The sequence below is a fragment of the Cyphomyrmex costatus genome, unplaced genomic scaffold (assembly GCF_001594065.2).
Source record: "Cyphomyrmex costatus isolate MS0001 unplaced genomic scaffold, Ccosl1.0 scaffold241, whole genome shotgun sequence".
Taxonomy (NCBI): domain Eukaryota; kingdom Metazoa; phylum Arthropoda; class Insecta; order Hymenoptera; family Formicidae; genus Cyphomyrmex; species Cyphomyrmex costatus.
Genome location: NW_017276489.1, coordinates 746,067 through 762,058, shown reverse-complemented (window position 1 = coordinate 762,058; position 15,992 = coordinate 746,067). Strand labels below are relative to the sequence as shown.

Sequence of the window (15,992 nt, the reverse complement as noted above, 5' to 3'; positions counted from 1 at the left end):
AAAAAATATCTCGAATCACACAATTCCGCATTTGCAATATAAAAGAAAAATTTGAATTAGAACTGTAATAGTTTGGATATCTGATATTGTGATACTGTATTAAAAAAATCAATCTCATTACTTTCATTAATACATATACTAAATTTTCCCTTCAATTACGCGTAAGGGTCAAATAAATTCGCCAGTTCGCGTTTTCATTAGTTATATATACCTATGTACAATCGTGATGCGGGCCGAGATTATTCGTAGTTCCAGCTACTCTTACAAGCAACAATATAATTTTTTATTTATCAGCGTTTAGTCGCGAGAATAAAAAGGCGATCGTGAATAAAACAATTTGAAGTTGCTTTTGGCTCGCCGATACGTATATATCTATATCGCAATTCCGGATTTATTCGATTCCATGATTTTCTAAATCTTATTGCGATAATACGTACAATCATTCATTTATCTATACTTGCTTCATTGAGACTAAAATGTCGAAAGATGAACGGTACAATTCACAAAATTGAAATTACTTACTAGGTCTTACTGCGATAGTATATTAGGTACATACGATGAAACAAGATGTAAAAGAAATCTATGATTGCTATGATGAGATAGCTGTGTTTACCGTTAGACAGATTCAGAAGACATGAGCATTAAATCTTCGTTGAATCTCTCCGAAATAATGACGTATACATTATATATTCGCTTGTAATTCATGTTAACAAACCAAATTTATCAGTTTATCATAATTCTAACATTTTATCGCAAAACTAGCGACGTAATTGCTATTAGATGCGAATAAAAGATTAGACTTGAAGAGAAATATAAAACAAGATTTTAATAAAAAAAAAATGTATAATTCCTTTCACTGATTTTACATAAGTTAATACAAAATTCAGAGAAATTTATTTTTTTTTTCAAGTTTTGCAAATAAAAGCGAATTTCTGTTATTATTTTCTTCAAAGAGTCGATAATTTTTATAGTTTCGTCATTTTAAACGTGTATATCTTTAACACACGAGAGAGATATACATGCGCTCTGCAAGCGAGTAAATATGACGAACCATATCTAAATAAAATGTAGCAAACTTTTTTCTCTTGTGTTTTACTTTTCATTTTTCTCTTTTTTTCTCTCTTTGAACTAAATAAATTAGCAAATTCGGTTTTTTATTTAGGTACATAGGTGATAAAATGTATCGGAGTATATATATGTACATGCATTCAGTAGAGAGACAATAGAGTCGTGCAATTGCCAAGCAACAATCGAATGTGATGCAGCAAAATAGCTTGGAAAAAAATTATTTATAGGACTGGTTAGTGAACCGATTATGATATTTTATACATATGCTTTTTTCATATCACTTTGCGTAAAACCGCTTTCAACGCATTAGCGTTCCTAACTAATGCATTCCATCCAATTCGCTCTAGGGGACAACCAAAATTTGCTTCATTTTCATCTACATGACGCAGTATTTAGTAATTGATAGGTCGATCGCTTTGCACCGATAGTCCTTTTTCATGATCTCGTTACTACTGGTCGGGAATCTTAATGTCTATGTTTATATTTCGTAAAATATCCTGCAAGTTATCACTCTGTAATCGCGTGTCATTATATTTTATGACAATCTGTATAATCATCCATTAACAATTATCTATTTAAAAAATATATAAATAAATAAATTATAGAGAATTATATGAGAGTATAAACTGATGAAGCTTGAACAGAACAATCTGATTAAAATTTCATTTATTTTGAGATTAAAAAGATATCATGCGAGTTTCTAATGAATCGTAAATAAGATGTGCGAACGCGTTTATAAATTCAAGACGTTTTTTGTGATGACAGTAATCATGGGTGAAACCGTTCGTTTCAAGCCTAATATACATTGATTATTAGGTTTATAAAATGCTCTACCTCGTAGGACTTCAAAGATCGAATCGGTTTCACAGAGTAGAGGAGGATATGGGAATTCAAAGAAATTGGAGACAGGAACTCGGGCTAATACGTAGAGCCAGAGATCGATTACTCCCGCAGTTTATGCCAATCGGCTATCTGTCGTCGCGGTGAGCTGCACACCTCTTTCCAATGGTTTACCGCGGAGCCTTGACATTTTGGTCCTCCAAACTCTAGCCGGCCGATTACCTAAATTATTATATTTTGTTATGATTCGTTTACCGTGATTGTTAATTCATTATTCGAAATTTTTCGATTTATTATATTCGCAATTCGATGAATTTAAAGAGATGAGACGTATGTATGATATATAAAAGATTATTACACAACGTGTGTGTGTAATCTACTACGAAAAACATTTTTATTAATTTTGGGATATTCTGCAAATATGACTCAATAGAGAAAGTTAATTGGCGTAAAACATTGATCCGCTCGAAAAAGTTTTGGATGATCAAAGTATAAAGTTTACCTCGTTTTTCGTTACTCTATCCCAGTCCAGTAACATGAATTCAAGGCTGACATTGTTGAGCCCATCTGCTCCGTTTGGTATATCGAAGACGAAGGACTCGTTAAATACCGGACTGAGCGTACGTTTCTTTACGTGTGTTTTCTTCTTTGCAATACGTTGTTGGTTGTAGAGAAGATAGATTTTCACATACGGGTCAGCGAGCCCAGTGACATCCATCTTGGGTAGATTTCGTGCTTTTAATACTACCACCGTCAGCCGACTGGTAACAGGTTGCCAACAAAGAGAGACCAGCAATTCTCCTCTCCCTTGCGACTGTATCTAAAAAGAAATAAGAGAATATAACAAAATATTATTTGTGTGCTCAGGGTATACTGTATTTATTTATAAGATATTTTTTTTAAGTTTTCATTATCAATATTTACTTTTAAACTCCTGGGATATATTTTTCGACAGAGAGATATTTCCTGATTATCCGCATCCTCTAAACCAGGCACTGATGATAAAGCACAAGTCAATTCTCCAATGATATCATCACGTGAATATCGATCAAAACTCAGCACGATAAAGTGTAAGCTAATTTTCTGGAATTAAGAATTAATTTTAAAATAGATCATTCTTCTCTTAAAGAAAGATTAATTACAATAAAGATTTTTATTGAGAATTCAATTTTAATAAAAATGATTTCAATCGGATTTCAATCGTTTACCTGAAGCTGACTCTGCGATATGCCAAAGAATGTGAAATCTTCATCGTACACTGGATCTCTGGTATTTCTGAGGACTCTAGTTTTCACATGATGCTGTTTATCAGGTAACAATTGCAGTTTCACGTAAGGATCACTGGTAGCATTCTGCTGACCTCTGGCTGGCAATCCTTTGCATTGCACCACGGTTACCGCGAGCGCATTCTGTTCGTTTCGATATCTCAGTTTAAAGATAAGCTGGCCCAGATTATCCTTGTCGTTCTCAGCTGTTTGGCACTTTTCATGCTCGACCTTCTCATTATTCTCTATCTCAGCCTTGTCGCGCTCGTTCTCTATACTCATAGCGACCTCGACAGGCGTTTGTACCGGTGTTCCTACAAAGCATTAAATGTAAATATTAAAAATAGTTGCTTTTATTATAAGGAAACTGTCGAATCTGACCCTTACTGATTTTAATGAACTTTGGATATGTAGAATATGAAAAAATATTAGACTTACATATATTTTGTGCTTATTTTAAGATTTTTTTAATTATAAATACATAATTTAAAAAATATTTTTAATTATTCATTTATATAATAAAAATGATTTATTTATAAAAAAAACAATTTTTTATTATATTTCTAAAGTACTCTTAAAGCCATTCAATTTTCATTCTGCAAAATTTTTTTCTATAATCTTTTATAGAGTTTTGACGATATTCGTTTTGAAAGAAAAAACCGATTTTCTTCGACGGGGTGTTCCATCTCCTAAATCTCGAGATAAGCACAAAAAATGATATAGATTAAATAGAAAAATAACAAGGACTCTTTAACAATGATCAATAATAATAAAAGGGCGAAGTAAGAGTCAAATTAAAATTAAATTAAAAATTAAAATATTAAAATAAAACTGTTGACATATTTAATTATAAAATAAAGAATACAAACCTAGTATGTTTTAAAATATAGCTTACAAAAAAAATTTGTACTTAAAACTAATTAAAGAGATATGGATCTAATATTTTTTCGTTTATACAACATATATATAAGTATCCAAAGCTCATTAAAATCGGTAAGGGTCAGTTCCAACGGTTTTGTTGTGTCGAAAAAATATATTTTTTATTATATATATTATAGATATACATATTTATGGATTACGTTACATTACCTGCGCTTTGTGGTGTTCTGGGTTGAGACGCTGGATTTGAGGATTGTGACCCTGTCGGGCTGGGAGTTTGTCCACCGGAACCAGGCGGGCTTTTAGCAGGTCCTGTTGGCGATGGGCTCTTCTTTAAATAATGACTTGTACTGCCAGGGCTTTTAACCGCCGTCGGCTTCCGATGTGGAGGTCTGAACGCCAGGGGCTTGTCTGAGTTTAACTTGGTGTGCTCGCGACGTCGTCGGCAGAACCAGCAGGCCATAGCGACAGCAAATAATAAGGTAGCGGCACCAATGCATAGTGTCACCCCCATCGCCGTCGAGACTGAAATTATATATACGTAGTAATCGACTGGTTGGACTAAAAAATGAATTTAATTATATCGCTCATTTTTTTGCTCCGACACAATTCAAAAATTGTCATTTTTTTAGTTGCTTGCAAAAAAAAAGCGAAATTATAAAGAAAATAAGAAAAAACATACTTTAAAAGAATATCCTACTCTTTTGTTCCTTTTATTTTATATATAATCAATTATTATACAAAATTACTTTTAAAAATTAATATGTTACAAAATTTTAATCAATCAAAATATTTGAACTTACTTTTTGGAAAACTTTGTTTTTTGAATTGTGTCGTTTGTTTTGAATAGAGTACTGTGGATGCGGTCCACTTGACGCTACAAATGCTTCAAAAATTTTAATTAACCAATTGGAAGAAAGAATTTTACTAATCAACCAGTTTTTTTCAAAAATGCATCGAAGCATTTGTAGCATCAAGTGCTTGTATTGACAATAAGACTAAATTCGTCACGCATGCGCGAAAAACCCGATCCGACGAGATCCACTGATCGATATGCATGTGTGCTTTTCGATTTCGATTTTGTTGTAATTGCGCATTTATTTGTTGCTAACAGCACAGTATCGTGTACTGTAATATAGAGACAATGGCAGAGAGAATAATTATTATCTACATATTCTAAGAGACCATACGATGTGTTATAAAAATATGAAGGAATTAAGATTTCTCTACTTCGGTATCTCCTCAATGATACGAAAAATGTAAACGTGTGAATAAACATAAAGTAAAACAATCGATTGTTGCCTTCCGAAACATGTCGCGTGACAGCACGTTCTTTATACGTTAATTATTATATCGGTATCTCGTGGATATCAAATTCCGTAATAAAAAATGAGTCGATTGAGATGCGTGACTCCTTTTCAGCTCTTTCCGGCACGACGGAACTGCGCGTCAAGCAAAAATTATTTCGATATTCTACTCAAATGTTTATGATCAAAATAAGCGCAAAGGGTGAAATTCGATTTAATATATGTATTTGCGGAAAACACAATCGCTGCTATAATTCTTCAAGGAATTAATAACGATCTGGAACGGTCATGACCGAGAGACGAGGGAGCTAACAGCTGTCAGTGCACTCGATTCTGAGCAATATTGAGGAGACATTCGTTATTTATATACGAACGGTGCATGATGAATCGGCCGATCTCGTAGTGATTGTGCATCTATAGTAAAAGCAGGAAGCAATTGCGGGTGGTTTCGGAAGGGACGTCAGGTGGGAACGTTGCGTGACACATCATCGGCACTCACTGGTCGCCATAGGTCGCCTAAGAACTCCACCCTCTAACACTCCGTGGACCATCTTGATGGCACACTGCTACCTCGTGCTACTCCTGAATGCTATAAAGGATGCCTTTGTATCCGCGTTTTCTTATTCAATTAAATCCAAATTAAATTTTCGTCACGGCACACCGCGTACGATTATTTACGGGCGGCGTACAGCCCGACGTTCGTGGCACTCTACCGTCCGATCGTCGGCCGAAACGTCGGCGTGGATCAATAGACCTCCTGAAAAACGGAGCTTGCGCGAAGAGTACGATACGCCGCACCAGCACTACCGGCAGCGAGTGCGTTTACTTAACGCTCGTCCGAGCATCATTTCATCCTTATCATTTTCAAATATTAAACAAGAATGAGATGATGCTCGCGAGTGTTGAGAACGTTAAGTGGAGCATGCCTAACGTCATCGGAAAAATGCGATAGTATAGGATGGTCCCAGGGATGATTCGCCGATGACCCGTCTGACGCACGACGTTGAATTCGGTTCGCTTAAAAAAAAATTTGCAAATTAATTGTGACAGATGTTAAACCATACTTTTTAAATATATAACGGGGATCTCGAATCATCACGAATTACGCCAAACCTAAACATTTCTTTGTCTTAATAATTTGGAATATTTAAAAAACCTGAATATGTCGAAATGCCTTTTTTTAAATATAGATTTAATCAATATATGTATATTTGCGCCTTCATATATCTCCATAATAAACGCAAGTAAGATATATTGAATTATTAATTCTTGAGTTGTCTTTTTTTTCTTCTTTCTCTTTCTATCCCTGTTAAAAGCAAATATAGGTTTAAGTAATCTGATCTTACATATGTTTCTCTCTTCATACGATATAAATCGAAACGTGTTAGATGAATACTGGCACGCTTACTCACCACATACTAAAGCATTGTTTTGAATTATCGATCAACAAGCACTAAAGCAGAAATTAAAGCAGGACAGATAGACAAGGCAAATGTCTATCGTCCTGCTTTAATTTCTGCTTTAGTATGTGCTTGTTGATCGATGTGTTTCATCCGTAACGAGAACACTTTGCATATTATATATACATTATATGTGTGTGTATATATATTAGTAGTATTATACTTACATATAAGTATATAAAATATTGATATTAAATTTTACTAAAGAATAAAATAGTAAATATAACATAATGGATAAATAAAAAAAGAGCACTTTAGATTATGACAAGGTTTTTGTGTTATTTATGTTATTATTAATTTTGAAAGTTTAACGTTTCCTGCTGAACTCGGAATAATATTATACGTTATAGGATCATATGGGATATATAAATTATGCAGCGACACAACTTAACTTTAAATTGCAATGTATGAAATTTACGATCGATCGAATAGCCATGGTACTTTTAATGATTGAAAGGAATGGGACATGACATTTTTATCACGGTACGTTTCATATTTTAGATCCAATTTTAAAAACAAAATAATATTTATATACAGAGGACGCTACCTAAATTTTAAGGATGTTATATGTTATTAATATATCTACATGTATCTCGTTATTCGTTTACGAACATTTATGAAATTACGATGATAAATTGCAAAATCTTGAGCAATTAAATCGAGGAGTTTCAGTAAAATTGGAATTCCATAGTAAAATTATAACCGATTTATTGATTTGCTAATAAATTGCGTAGTTTCTGATATAATACAAATTGAATGGAAGGGTCTTTCAACAGATGGTTGATCTTACCCAAATGGTAGCAATATATCTCAATGAGAGAACTACTCATATATATATGTATAAGACAATAAATGATTTTTTTAAATTAAAGCAGCAGTAAAAACGTATACAAAATATATAAAAACTGCACTCACGTGCTATCTATATATGTCATATTTTAATTATCCTTTTCAACTTGCAAATTATATATTGACTGACGCATAATAGTGATTACACATCAGGATGTACAGAACATAGTTTCTAAAAAGAGATAATTTAAAAAAATTAAATTTTAATTAATTTAAATCGAATAAAATAAATTTAAAACAATTACATTCAAAATAATAACATCAAATTTAAATAAAACATAAATTAAATCTTAATTTTAATAAAAAACAATTTTTAAGATTTTCATACATGAAACGATTTTATTGATCATTTGTTAACAGACCCAAAGAACAATGCACGTCTGAAAGACGTTCTTAAGACGTCTTTTGGACTTTACCTAAAATAAGTCTGTTGCAGGTAGTCGGAAAGACGTCTTGAGGACATCTGAAAAAGAAAAATAACTGAAATTGATCCTAAATCAATGTCCATAAGACGTCTTAAGGATAATACCTTTCTGGGATAGATATTTTAGGCTAAAAATGAACATCTTGTGGTAAATAATAATTGTTCCAAAAATATTTGGTTTCAATGTTCAAAAATATTAATATTGCAGAAATTAAATATCTCCAAAGCTTTGAAAATAAAAAAAATAAATTTTATATTACCATATATTGTATGTATATTATTATTTATAGGATATGCTGCTACTTGCGCTTTTTATTGTTAGAATGACTGTACTGTAATATTAATCCAATAATCCGCTTAGATATAGGCTGTATGTGTAAAAAATTTGGTCTTATAAGTTAAAAAAAAAGAATAATTTCCTTGTTAAACTTTTTTAAAGAATTATCTAAACATTAAAAAATCAATAATTAATTTGCTCGTTTTTTTTGCAATGCAAAGTATAAAAAAAACGGTCTCAATCTAGCGGTAATAAGTTTTTTTTATAAAATAAATTTCTAGTTTACAATGTTAATACAACATAAAATTAAAAAATATATAAAATATATAAAATAATATAATACAAAATGAATTTTTCATATTATAAAAATCTATTATAATAATATTTATATTTACTTACTTTTTATTTACTCATACTTATTCTATACATTAAGTTATTACCTATCTAATCACTAAAACTCACTACAATAAATAATGTACGTTACATGCAAAGATTACGTTTCGTTATTATCACTATAAATACTAAAATTCACATTACATTTATTATAGATGGTAATAGCAAATAATAATGAAGCGCAAAATCAGAAAGAATTAAAGAAATCCGAGACACGAGATGACGCATAAAAAAGTCCAGCGCACCAACATTTATTTTAAAATTATAGATATATATGATGGGCAAGTTTTTTTAATTCATTGATTGATCAATCGCAAATGCAGCTTTTACGGAACAAAATTACCTTTGCACGCAATGCGATTGCGTTATCGATGAATTAAAAAACTCGCTCTAAAATAAGCTATGTTCAGATTCTTATCCGAGTGCCATCCAGGGCTGCATTCGGAAATATCACTCAGGTTTCCCCGAATATCATCTTATCCTTATTATTCATTTAATGTTAAACAAGAATAAGACCGATCATACACTCAAGTGATATTTCAGTTATCACTCTTGTGTTTATCTTATTGTTTACCGAAAGTTGAACAAGGATAACATGACACCCGGGGAGCACTCGAGTGTGAATACGCCCCTACAGGTGCGTTTGGGGAGCCGCTATTGGCCGCTATTGTGTCATTATATATCCTTGGTTGCGTTCCGTTTCAGGCATATGCGCGCATTTTATATAATGAGCGTCACGTATACTATATAGGGGAATGCGCGCATATGCGTGAAACGGAACGCAGTCGAAGATATAATATAATAATTATAATAGAAAATGACACAAATAACGCTAGTAGCATCTTATTCCCGGGCCCCTATTCTTTAATTCTTAACGCAAGTTTCGTTATCGCTATAACGCCACTGCGCAGCTTTTTACCATAATAAAAGAGCTGCGCAGTGGCGTTATAACGATAACGAAACTTGCGTTAAGAGTTAAGTAGGGAGCACAGACTTTTGCATAACGCATAAACCATATACATAAAGAATTCGATTGGTCCATTGACTTATGCATAAGAAAATGGGCCAATGAATTCCTTATGCACATGCTTTATGCGTTATGCAAAAGTGTGTGTTGGGGCTCTTACAGAATAGGGGCCCCGGACGCACTTTATGGCCCGTATTCAGAACGCACTTTTATCGATAAAAGCGCGCTTTTATCTCTGAAATTCTATAGTATACGTGACGTAAACTATAGCATGTTAGCGCGTTAACATCGTTGTAGCGCGTTCTGAATTAATACGGGCCTATGTACTATGTATGCATTTGTCTATTTTGCAACACTGTCGATAAATTTGTAGTGCCAAACTGTAGATTTTCTCAGTACTCACAGTGAATAATATATGAAATGTAACTAGTGCTGCTATCTATTAGCAATTAAAATTATAACACATATATTTTCTATTACTCATTCGATAACTATACTTGCATGTGCAATATTATTCGATCAATGATGACGATCAATGAACGTTGTACCGACATACGATTTTATCAGCGCAGAATGTCGCAAAATATAGATATCATATATATACAGGGTGATTACTAAGAGCATGACTTACATAAGGATCCTTATGTAAGTCATGCTCTTATGGTAAAAAGTTAGTGCAACCATTAGCAATCACCCTGTGTGTGTGTATATATATATGTATATATGATATCTATATTTCTTTATTTTAACCGATATGGAATTATATAATTTCATATCAGTTAAATAAAATAAGCGTTGGTGCTCCAGTGTATGGTTATTTTGTTAATCCCACCGCCAACCTCTTTACATTAGCATAGAGAAACTTGAGAGTGGACATTCTGGCCTTTTTGTGTATTAAACCTCGTAGGGTAATGTTTTACGTTTTTGTGGTTTTCTTCTATGTTACGTGGCTAATTTCTTCACTTGCAGATAAGTTACGGATAGCTTTATTCAGAAGATATTTCCATTTTGTATTCTGGAAGATATTTCCTAGATAAAGGTTATCTAGAGGTGAAGAAATTGGGCATTAGACAAAGATGAGTAATCAACTTGATGGTTCGTCCTTGTCTAAATCATATAATAGTATGGAAGAGGACCACAAAAACGTGGACATTTTACCCTATGAGGTTTTAGTACACGAAAAAAAGGCCAGGGCAGGGATATCCACTCTCGGATTTCTCTCTGACATTAGTCACGTGTGATCTCACAAAAAAAGCCGGGGTGTTAAATGTTTGTCAATGCTTGTGATCTAGAATTCTAGATTCTAGATTAACCAGAAGCGAGACCAGAAGGCTCCTTTCGTGCTGTTCTCTCATTTTAGCTACAGCTCCGTGACCACGTGATTACTTATAGAACAAGAGACCGAATGGAGAACGAATGAAGTGCGCAATAATACTTCCATTTTACTCGTGTATCTTTTATACGTATGCACTGGTATCCGAGTGAGAATCGAGTGGAAATGTTAGATTAGAGAGATTTTATTTTGTCAGGAAGAAAAGACAGAGAGAGAGAGAGAGAGAGAGATAAAGAGCACTCAATTCACTCATCATTATTCATCAACTAGTGTCTTTTTGTTCAACAAAAGCTGTATATGTGTACATTGCATTGTGTGTGTGCGTGTAAATGTAGTGAATAATAAACGTAAATTAAATAATTGAAGTATATTAAGGAAAAGTTCAAACGATGGGTCTCAAGGACTTCCGAATAGCGGTTGACAATCAATGGAATACGTATTATCCTGGACAGGCAGTGACAGGAAATGTCATTGTTGTCCTGGATAGTACAAAAAAGATTCGCGGTGAGTATTAAAAGGACAGAATATAGTTAAAAAATATGTACTTATATACTTCTCTGAAAACGTTATAATGTACAAAAATATTTTTAAAGTATTTAAAAAATTTGGAAGCGTACAAATATTTAAAAAAAATATCGTTGTACTGTCCTTGAAACATGTCCTAATTATATATCATGTCAAGATATTTTAAAATGTCTCATTGAAATCACTTTGTTTTATAAATTTATTTAGAAACTCGTTAACAAATTTGTAATTTTTAATGATGTATAACGATATAAAGTATAATAATTATTTAATAGTTATTAGATACATGTGTATAACAAAATACATTCTGCAGCTACTGTATTTTGCAAGCTCATTTTCTATTCTTACAATGTGCGAGAGTTAATTATAGAATTATCACCCACACACTCATATACATACTCCCCTATGTAAAGTCTTTCTACTGTTTGGATACTTTGTCTCCTTTAAGCTTAATATTGTTATACAATGTAATACTACAAATATTGTAAATAGCTTTAAGAACAAGAATTTTTACTTTATTTAATAAATATAGATCTCTTATTTTTTCTAAATAATTAAAACGCTTTTTAACAAGTTGAACAAAACAATGAAATAATTTAATAATTATATTTGAATGAAAACTAAAAGATAAAACATAGATTATTAAAAATGAATAAATTGATTAAAAATTAATCAATTGGAATGGGAAGAAATAATAAATTTTAATAATAAGAATAAGTGCTAGCTAATATTTTGCTATTTTCAAGGTATTTTTTGAGTACATTTCTAATACTTGTAATCTTTTCTACATAGGTATACGTGTGAAAATAAAAGGTGAAGCAAATACTTGTTGGGCAACTGAAAAAAAAGAAATGGATGAGAGAGGAGAATATCGAGATGAAACCCAAACTGTTACAGCGCATGAAGAATATTTTGAAACGAAATATTACTTAGTTGGATCGGCCTCAGGTAAAGCTAAATTATGTACTCATCAATAATACAAAATTGAAATAAAAATAATAAGTGAGATATTAAAAGATAAAACCTATTAAACAGTAATTTTGAAAATTTATTCTATTAGTAAAAAAGTTAATACTTTATATATTATTGGGCTGGACATTTTTACTTAGATATGAATTAATAAATAGTTACATATCAATATTTCAAAAAAATTTATTAAAAAATTTATTTATGACTTATTTATAGAATAAATTATCTTTTTATTAATAAAAATTTTATTTAAAAATTATAATTTTTTACTTAAAGATTTTACATTCAAATGTTTGTAACATTTATAATCAACTATGTACACATGTGTATGCTTTATGAAAGATGAGTTTATATAACGAGAGAATGAATTTTATTTAAAACATTATTAACCAGGATTTAAATCTGAATCATCCATTTTATTTAATTATTCATTATTATGCACAACGGTATATTATAACTTTTCTATTTGTGCAATTTTATTTAATTATTTTTCTACTTATGTTTTTTTGTTAGGTGGAGAAATTGAAATACAATCAGGAGAACACAAATTTCCATTCTCTTGTACCTTACCAACAAACTTACCGAGTAGTTTTGAATCGGACTTTGGACACGTTCGTTATACCATCAAAGCCACGTTGGATCGGCCTTGGAAGTTTGATCAAGACGTTAAAAGTCCTTTCACAGTTATCGCTCCTTTGGATTTAAATCGAGAGCCTAGAGCGACTGTATGTACTTTCATCATTAAATAAATTTAAATTTAATTTAATTTAAATCAAATGTAGAAATTATATTATTTGAAAGTAAGGTAATCTCTTTAGTAAGTACCTTAATACTGTCAAACTATAAATTTGGCAAAATTTTTAATATTGTATGGTTATATTATTTTTAATAATTAAAAATTTATCAAAATTATAGAAGATATATGAGGAAGTAATTTCACAAATAAATCAAGTAACTTATTTTTAATTTTATCGCACATAGGATTTTATTGTTTACATCATGGTGTAATACAGTGGATTTATTGGGGATTAATTGAAATGTATTTTTATTGCAGTAATACGAATAATGATAAAATTATATTTCTAGGAATCCGTGCAGCAAGAAATGAGTAAAACATTTTGTTGTTTATGTTGCGGCACGCCACCTTTGACCATAAACTTTTCATTACCGGTTCGAGGATATGTGCCAGGACAATCCATGCCAATCAAGATAAACGTCGAGAATTTATCGAATGTTGTTGTGAACACTGTCAAACTCGTGCTTTGTAAGGTATGCAATAGCAGTTCGCGATTAAACTTTTTTTTCATTGAAACCATTTGAAAGCCAACATTTCTCAAAATAGTATCTTAAGATTAAATAACCTTCACACGTATCGTGAAGTTTAGATTGTGACCTTCCGTGCTACTACACCACACACAGACACTAAAAAGGAAGAAATTGTGGTAACGGAAATCAGTAAAGGACCGGTCGAAGCCGGTGGAACTACTGATTACGAGCAACATCTGAACATTCCGCCTCTTCCGCCATCGAATCTCGCTAATTGCGGCATCATCGATCTCGAATATAATCTAAAGGTGGAAGCGTGCGTTGAAGGATGGTTAATAACTTTTTATATAATAATTTAGATTATTTTAATTATCAAAATTATTTACTGTATATATATATATATATATGAAATAGTTCATCTATTTTAATGAGTTCTTTATTTTTCGGTTTCTTTTAAGTCATCTTATAATTTGCAATATTTTGTAGGTATCATCGAAACTTAACCGCCAATACACTCATCTTCGTCGGAACGGTTCCACTCGTTGTTTATCATGTTCCAAGTGCTCCACCGGCGGGAATGGACGGTGATTATCCAACGACGCCACCAAAAGCTGGTTTTGTTATACCTTCGACAAATACTGCATTGCCTCCAATACCGGAGTCTCACCTGTATCCAAATTTACGTAAGATTTGCACAACAATTAGTGTTATTTTTCTATATGAAAGACAAAAAACTAAAGAACAGAATTCTTTTGATAAAACAATCTATTGTATTTACGAGATATTTTTACATTATTAACTTTTTAACAAAAAAGCTTTTTATAGAAATAATTTTTTTGTAAAAATAATTTCAAAAAATTTTTTTCCAGCTCCGCCGTCTTACGAGGAATCGTCAAATGGCGCCAGAAATCTTCGTGAACGTGGGGAATCGGAATATGTTTACGGCCTGGCTAATCATTTTGCACCAAAATATCCAGTATATAATTTTGCACCTGCGCAGTAACAAGGGAATGAGAAATATTGTATTTATTATTCCAGAATTGGTAATGTGCTTCGCTTTTTTGCCGATATAAATTTTGACGCACATAAAGCTCAGTATTTGTATTCAACTTTAAATAGTCGCTTCTGCTCAAGAAATTAAGATATTATTTATATTCGAGATACATGTATCTCAATTACAAAATGTACAGTTTTTAGTGTATATATAAAACAAAGAAATCTAAGTGGTTTTAGCATTTAAATCTTGTATAAAAGAATTTATATATATATACGAGAGCAATTACGATAGCTTATGCTATATATGTATACGAACATATACATATAAAAATTATACATATTTACACAAATATAAAAACAAGACAAGAATTTAAGAGCTATGCTTTTTACATTAGTCATTTTTAAGGAAGCACATTTTTCAAAACAACACTTTGTGAATATATTTTATATGAACATACAGTCTGTTCAATAAAAGCGTACGGTTCCGTACTTCATTAATAGATGATGCACAGATATTAAGTTTGGTTTTTCCGATTTTCTGAACAATTCGGAAGAATGCTTTGATGTTATATGGATAATGTGACTTGTTTTGACTGTAACAGAGCAAATAACCACAATGAGTGCTGCGTATGCAAGTCGTTTTGAAGCAGTGTTTCTTTGCACACATCCGAAAGGACCGAAAATGTTGTATGTAGCTGCCGGGCACTACATGAAAAAGTCAGAAGGATTCGTCAAGAAGTGAGTGAAACGTTATAAAACGAAACAAAAAATGTCGACAACCTGCCGGAACGTGGCACTCGACGGTCAACGACGAAAAAGGACGACAAAGCTATCATCAAAATATATTTGAGAAGAATCCTGGGTGTTCATTACGACGAGCGAAAAATCTTTTATTGAAAAAGGGTATAGATGTGAGCCTTAATACTAATAGACAACGATTGCTTGATTCCGAATACGGTTGGCGATCTACAAAGAAACAGCCCGTACGTTCTTGTTGAACAGACTGTACATGTACATTATACATATATATTTACATTTTGTGTAATGTATATTAGTCAAATGAAAGATTAATGAATATATGATCGTATTGTACACTTATGTAATAATGTAAGCAAAAATACATTTTTAATGTATTAACATAAAGAAAAAACATTTTATTGACCAAAAAAAAAAA

The 15,992-nt window shown here is 31.8% G+C and overlaps 2 protein-coding genes across 2 annotated transcripts; one reads left to right on the top strand and one right to left on the bottom strand.

Moving 5' to 3' along the window:
* Positions 1-1,795: 1,795 nt before the first annotated feature.
* On the bottom strand, positions 1,796-5,910 carry Syt4 (Synaptotagmin 4). Its single transcript, XM_018540311.1, has 6 exons — positions 5,859-5,910; positions 4,263-4,577; positions 3,117-3,487; positions 2,833-2,991; positions 2,411-2,728; positions 1,796-2,130 (listed from the first exon to the last, which is right to left on the bottom strand). Exons 1-6 carry the CDS (start codon positions 5,908-5,910, stop codon positions 2,011-2,013), a joined length of 1,335 nt encoding a protein of 444 aa, XP_018395813.1. The 3' UTR covers positions 1,796-2,010.
* A 4,828-nt stretch (positions 5,911-10,738) lies between these two features.
* Positions 10,739-14,898, top strand: LOC108774287 (arrestin domain-containing protein 17). Its single transcript, XM_018540355.1, has 7 exons — positions 10,739-11,566; positions 12,380-12,535; positions 13,070-13,281; positions 13,643-13,825; positions 13,942-14,153; positions 14,309-14,505; positions 14,692-14,898. The coding sequence occupies exons 1-7, from the start codon at positions 11,452-11,454 to the stop codon at positions 14,823-14,825; spliced, it is 1,209 nt and encodes a 402-aa protein (XP_018395857.1). The 5' UTR covers positions 10,739-11,451; the 3' UTR covers positions 14,826-14,898.
* The last annotated feature ends 1,094 nt before the right edge of the window (positions 14,899-15,992 follow it).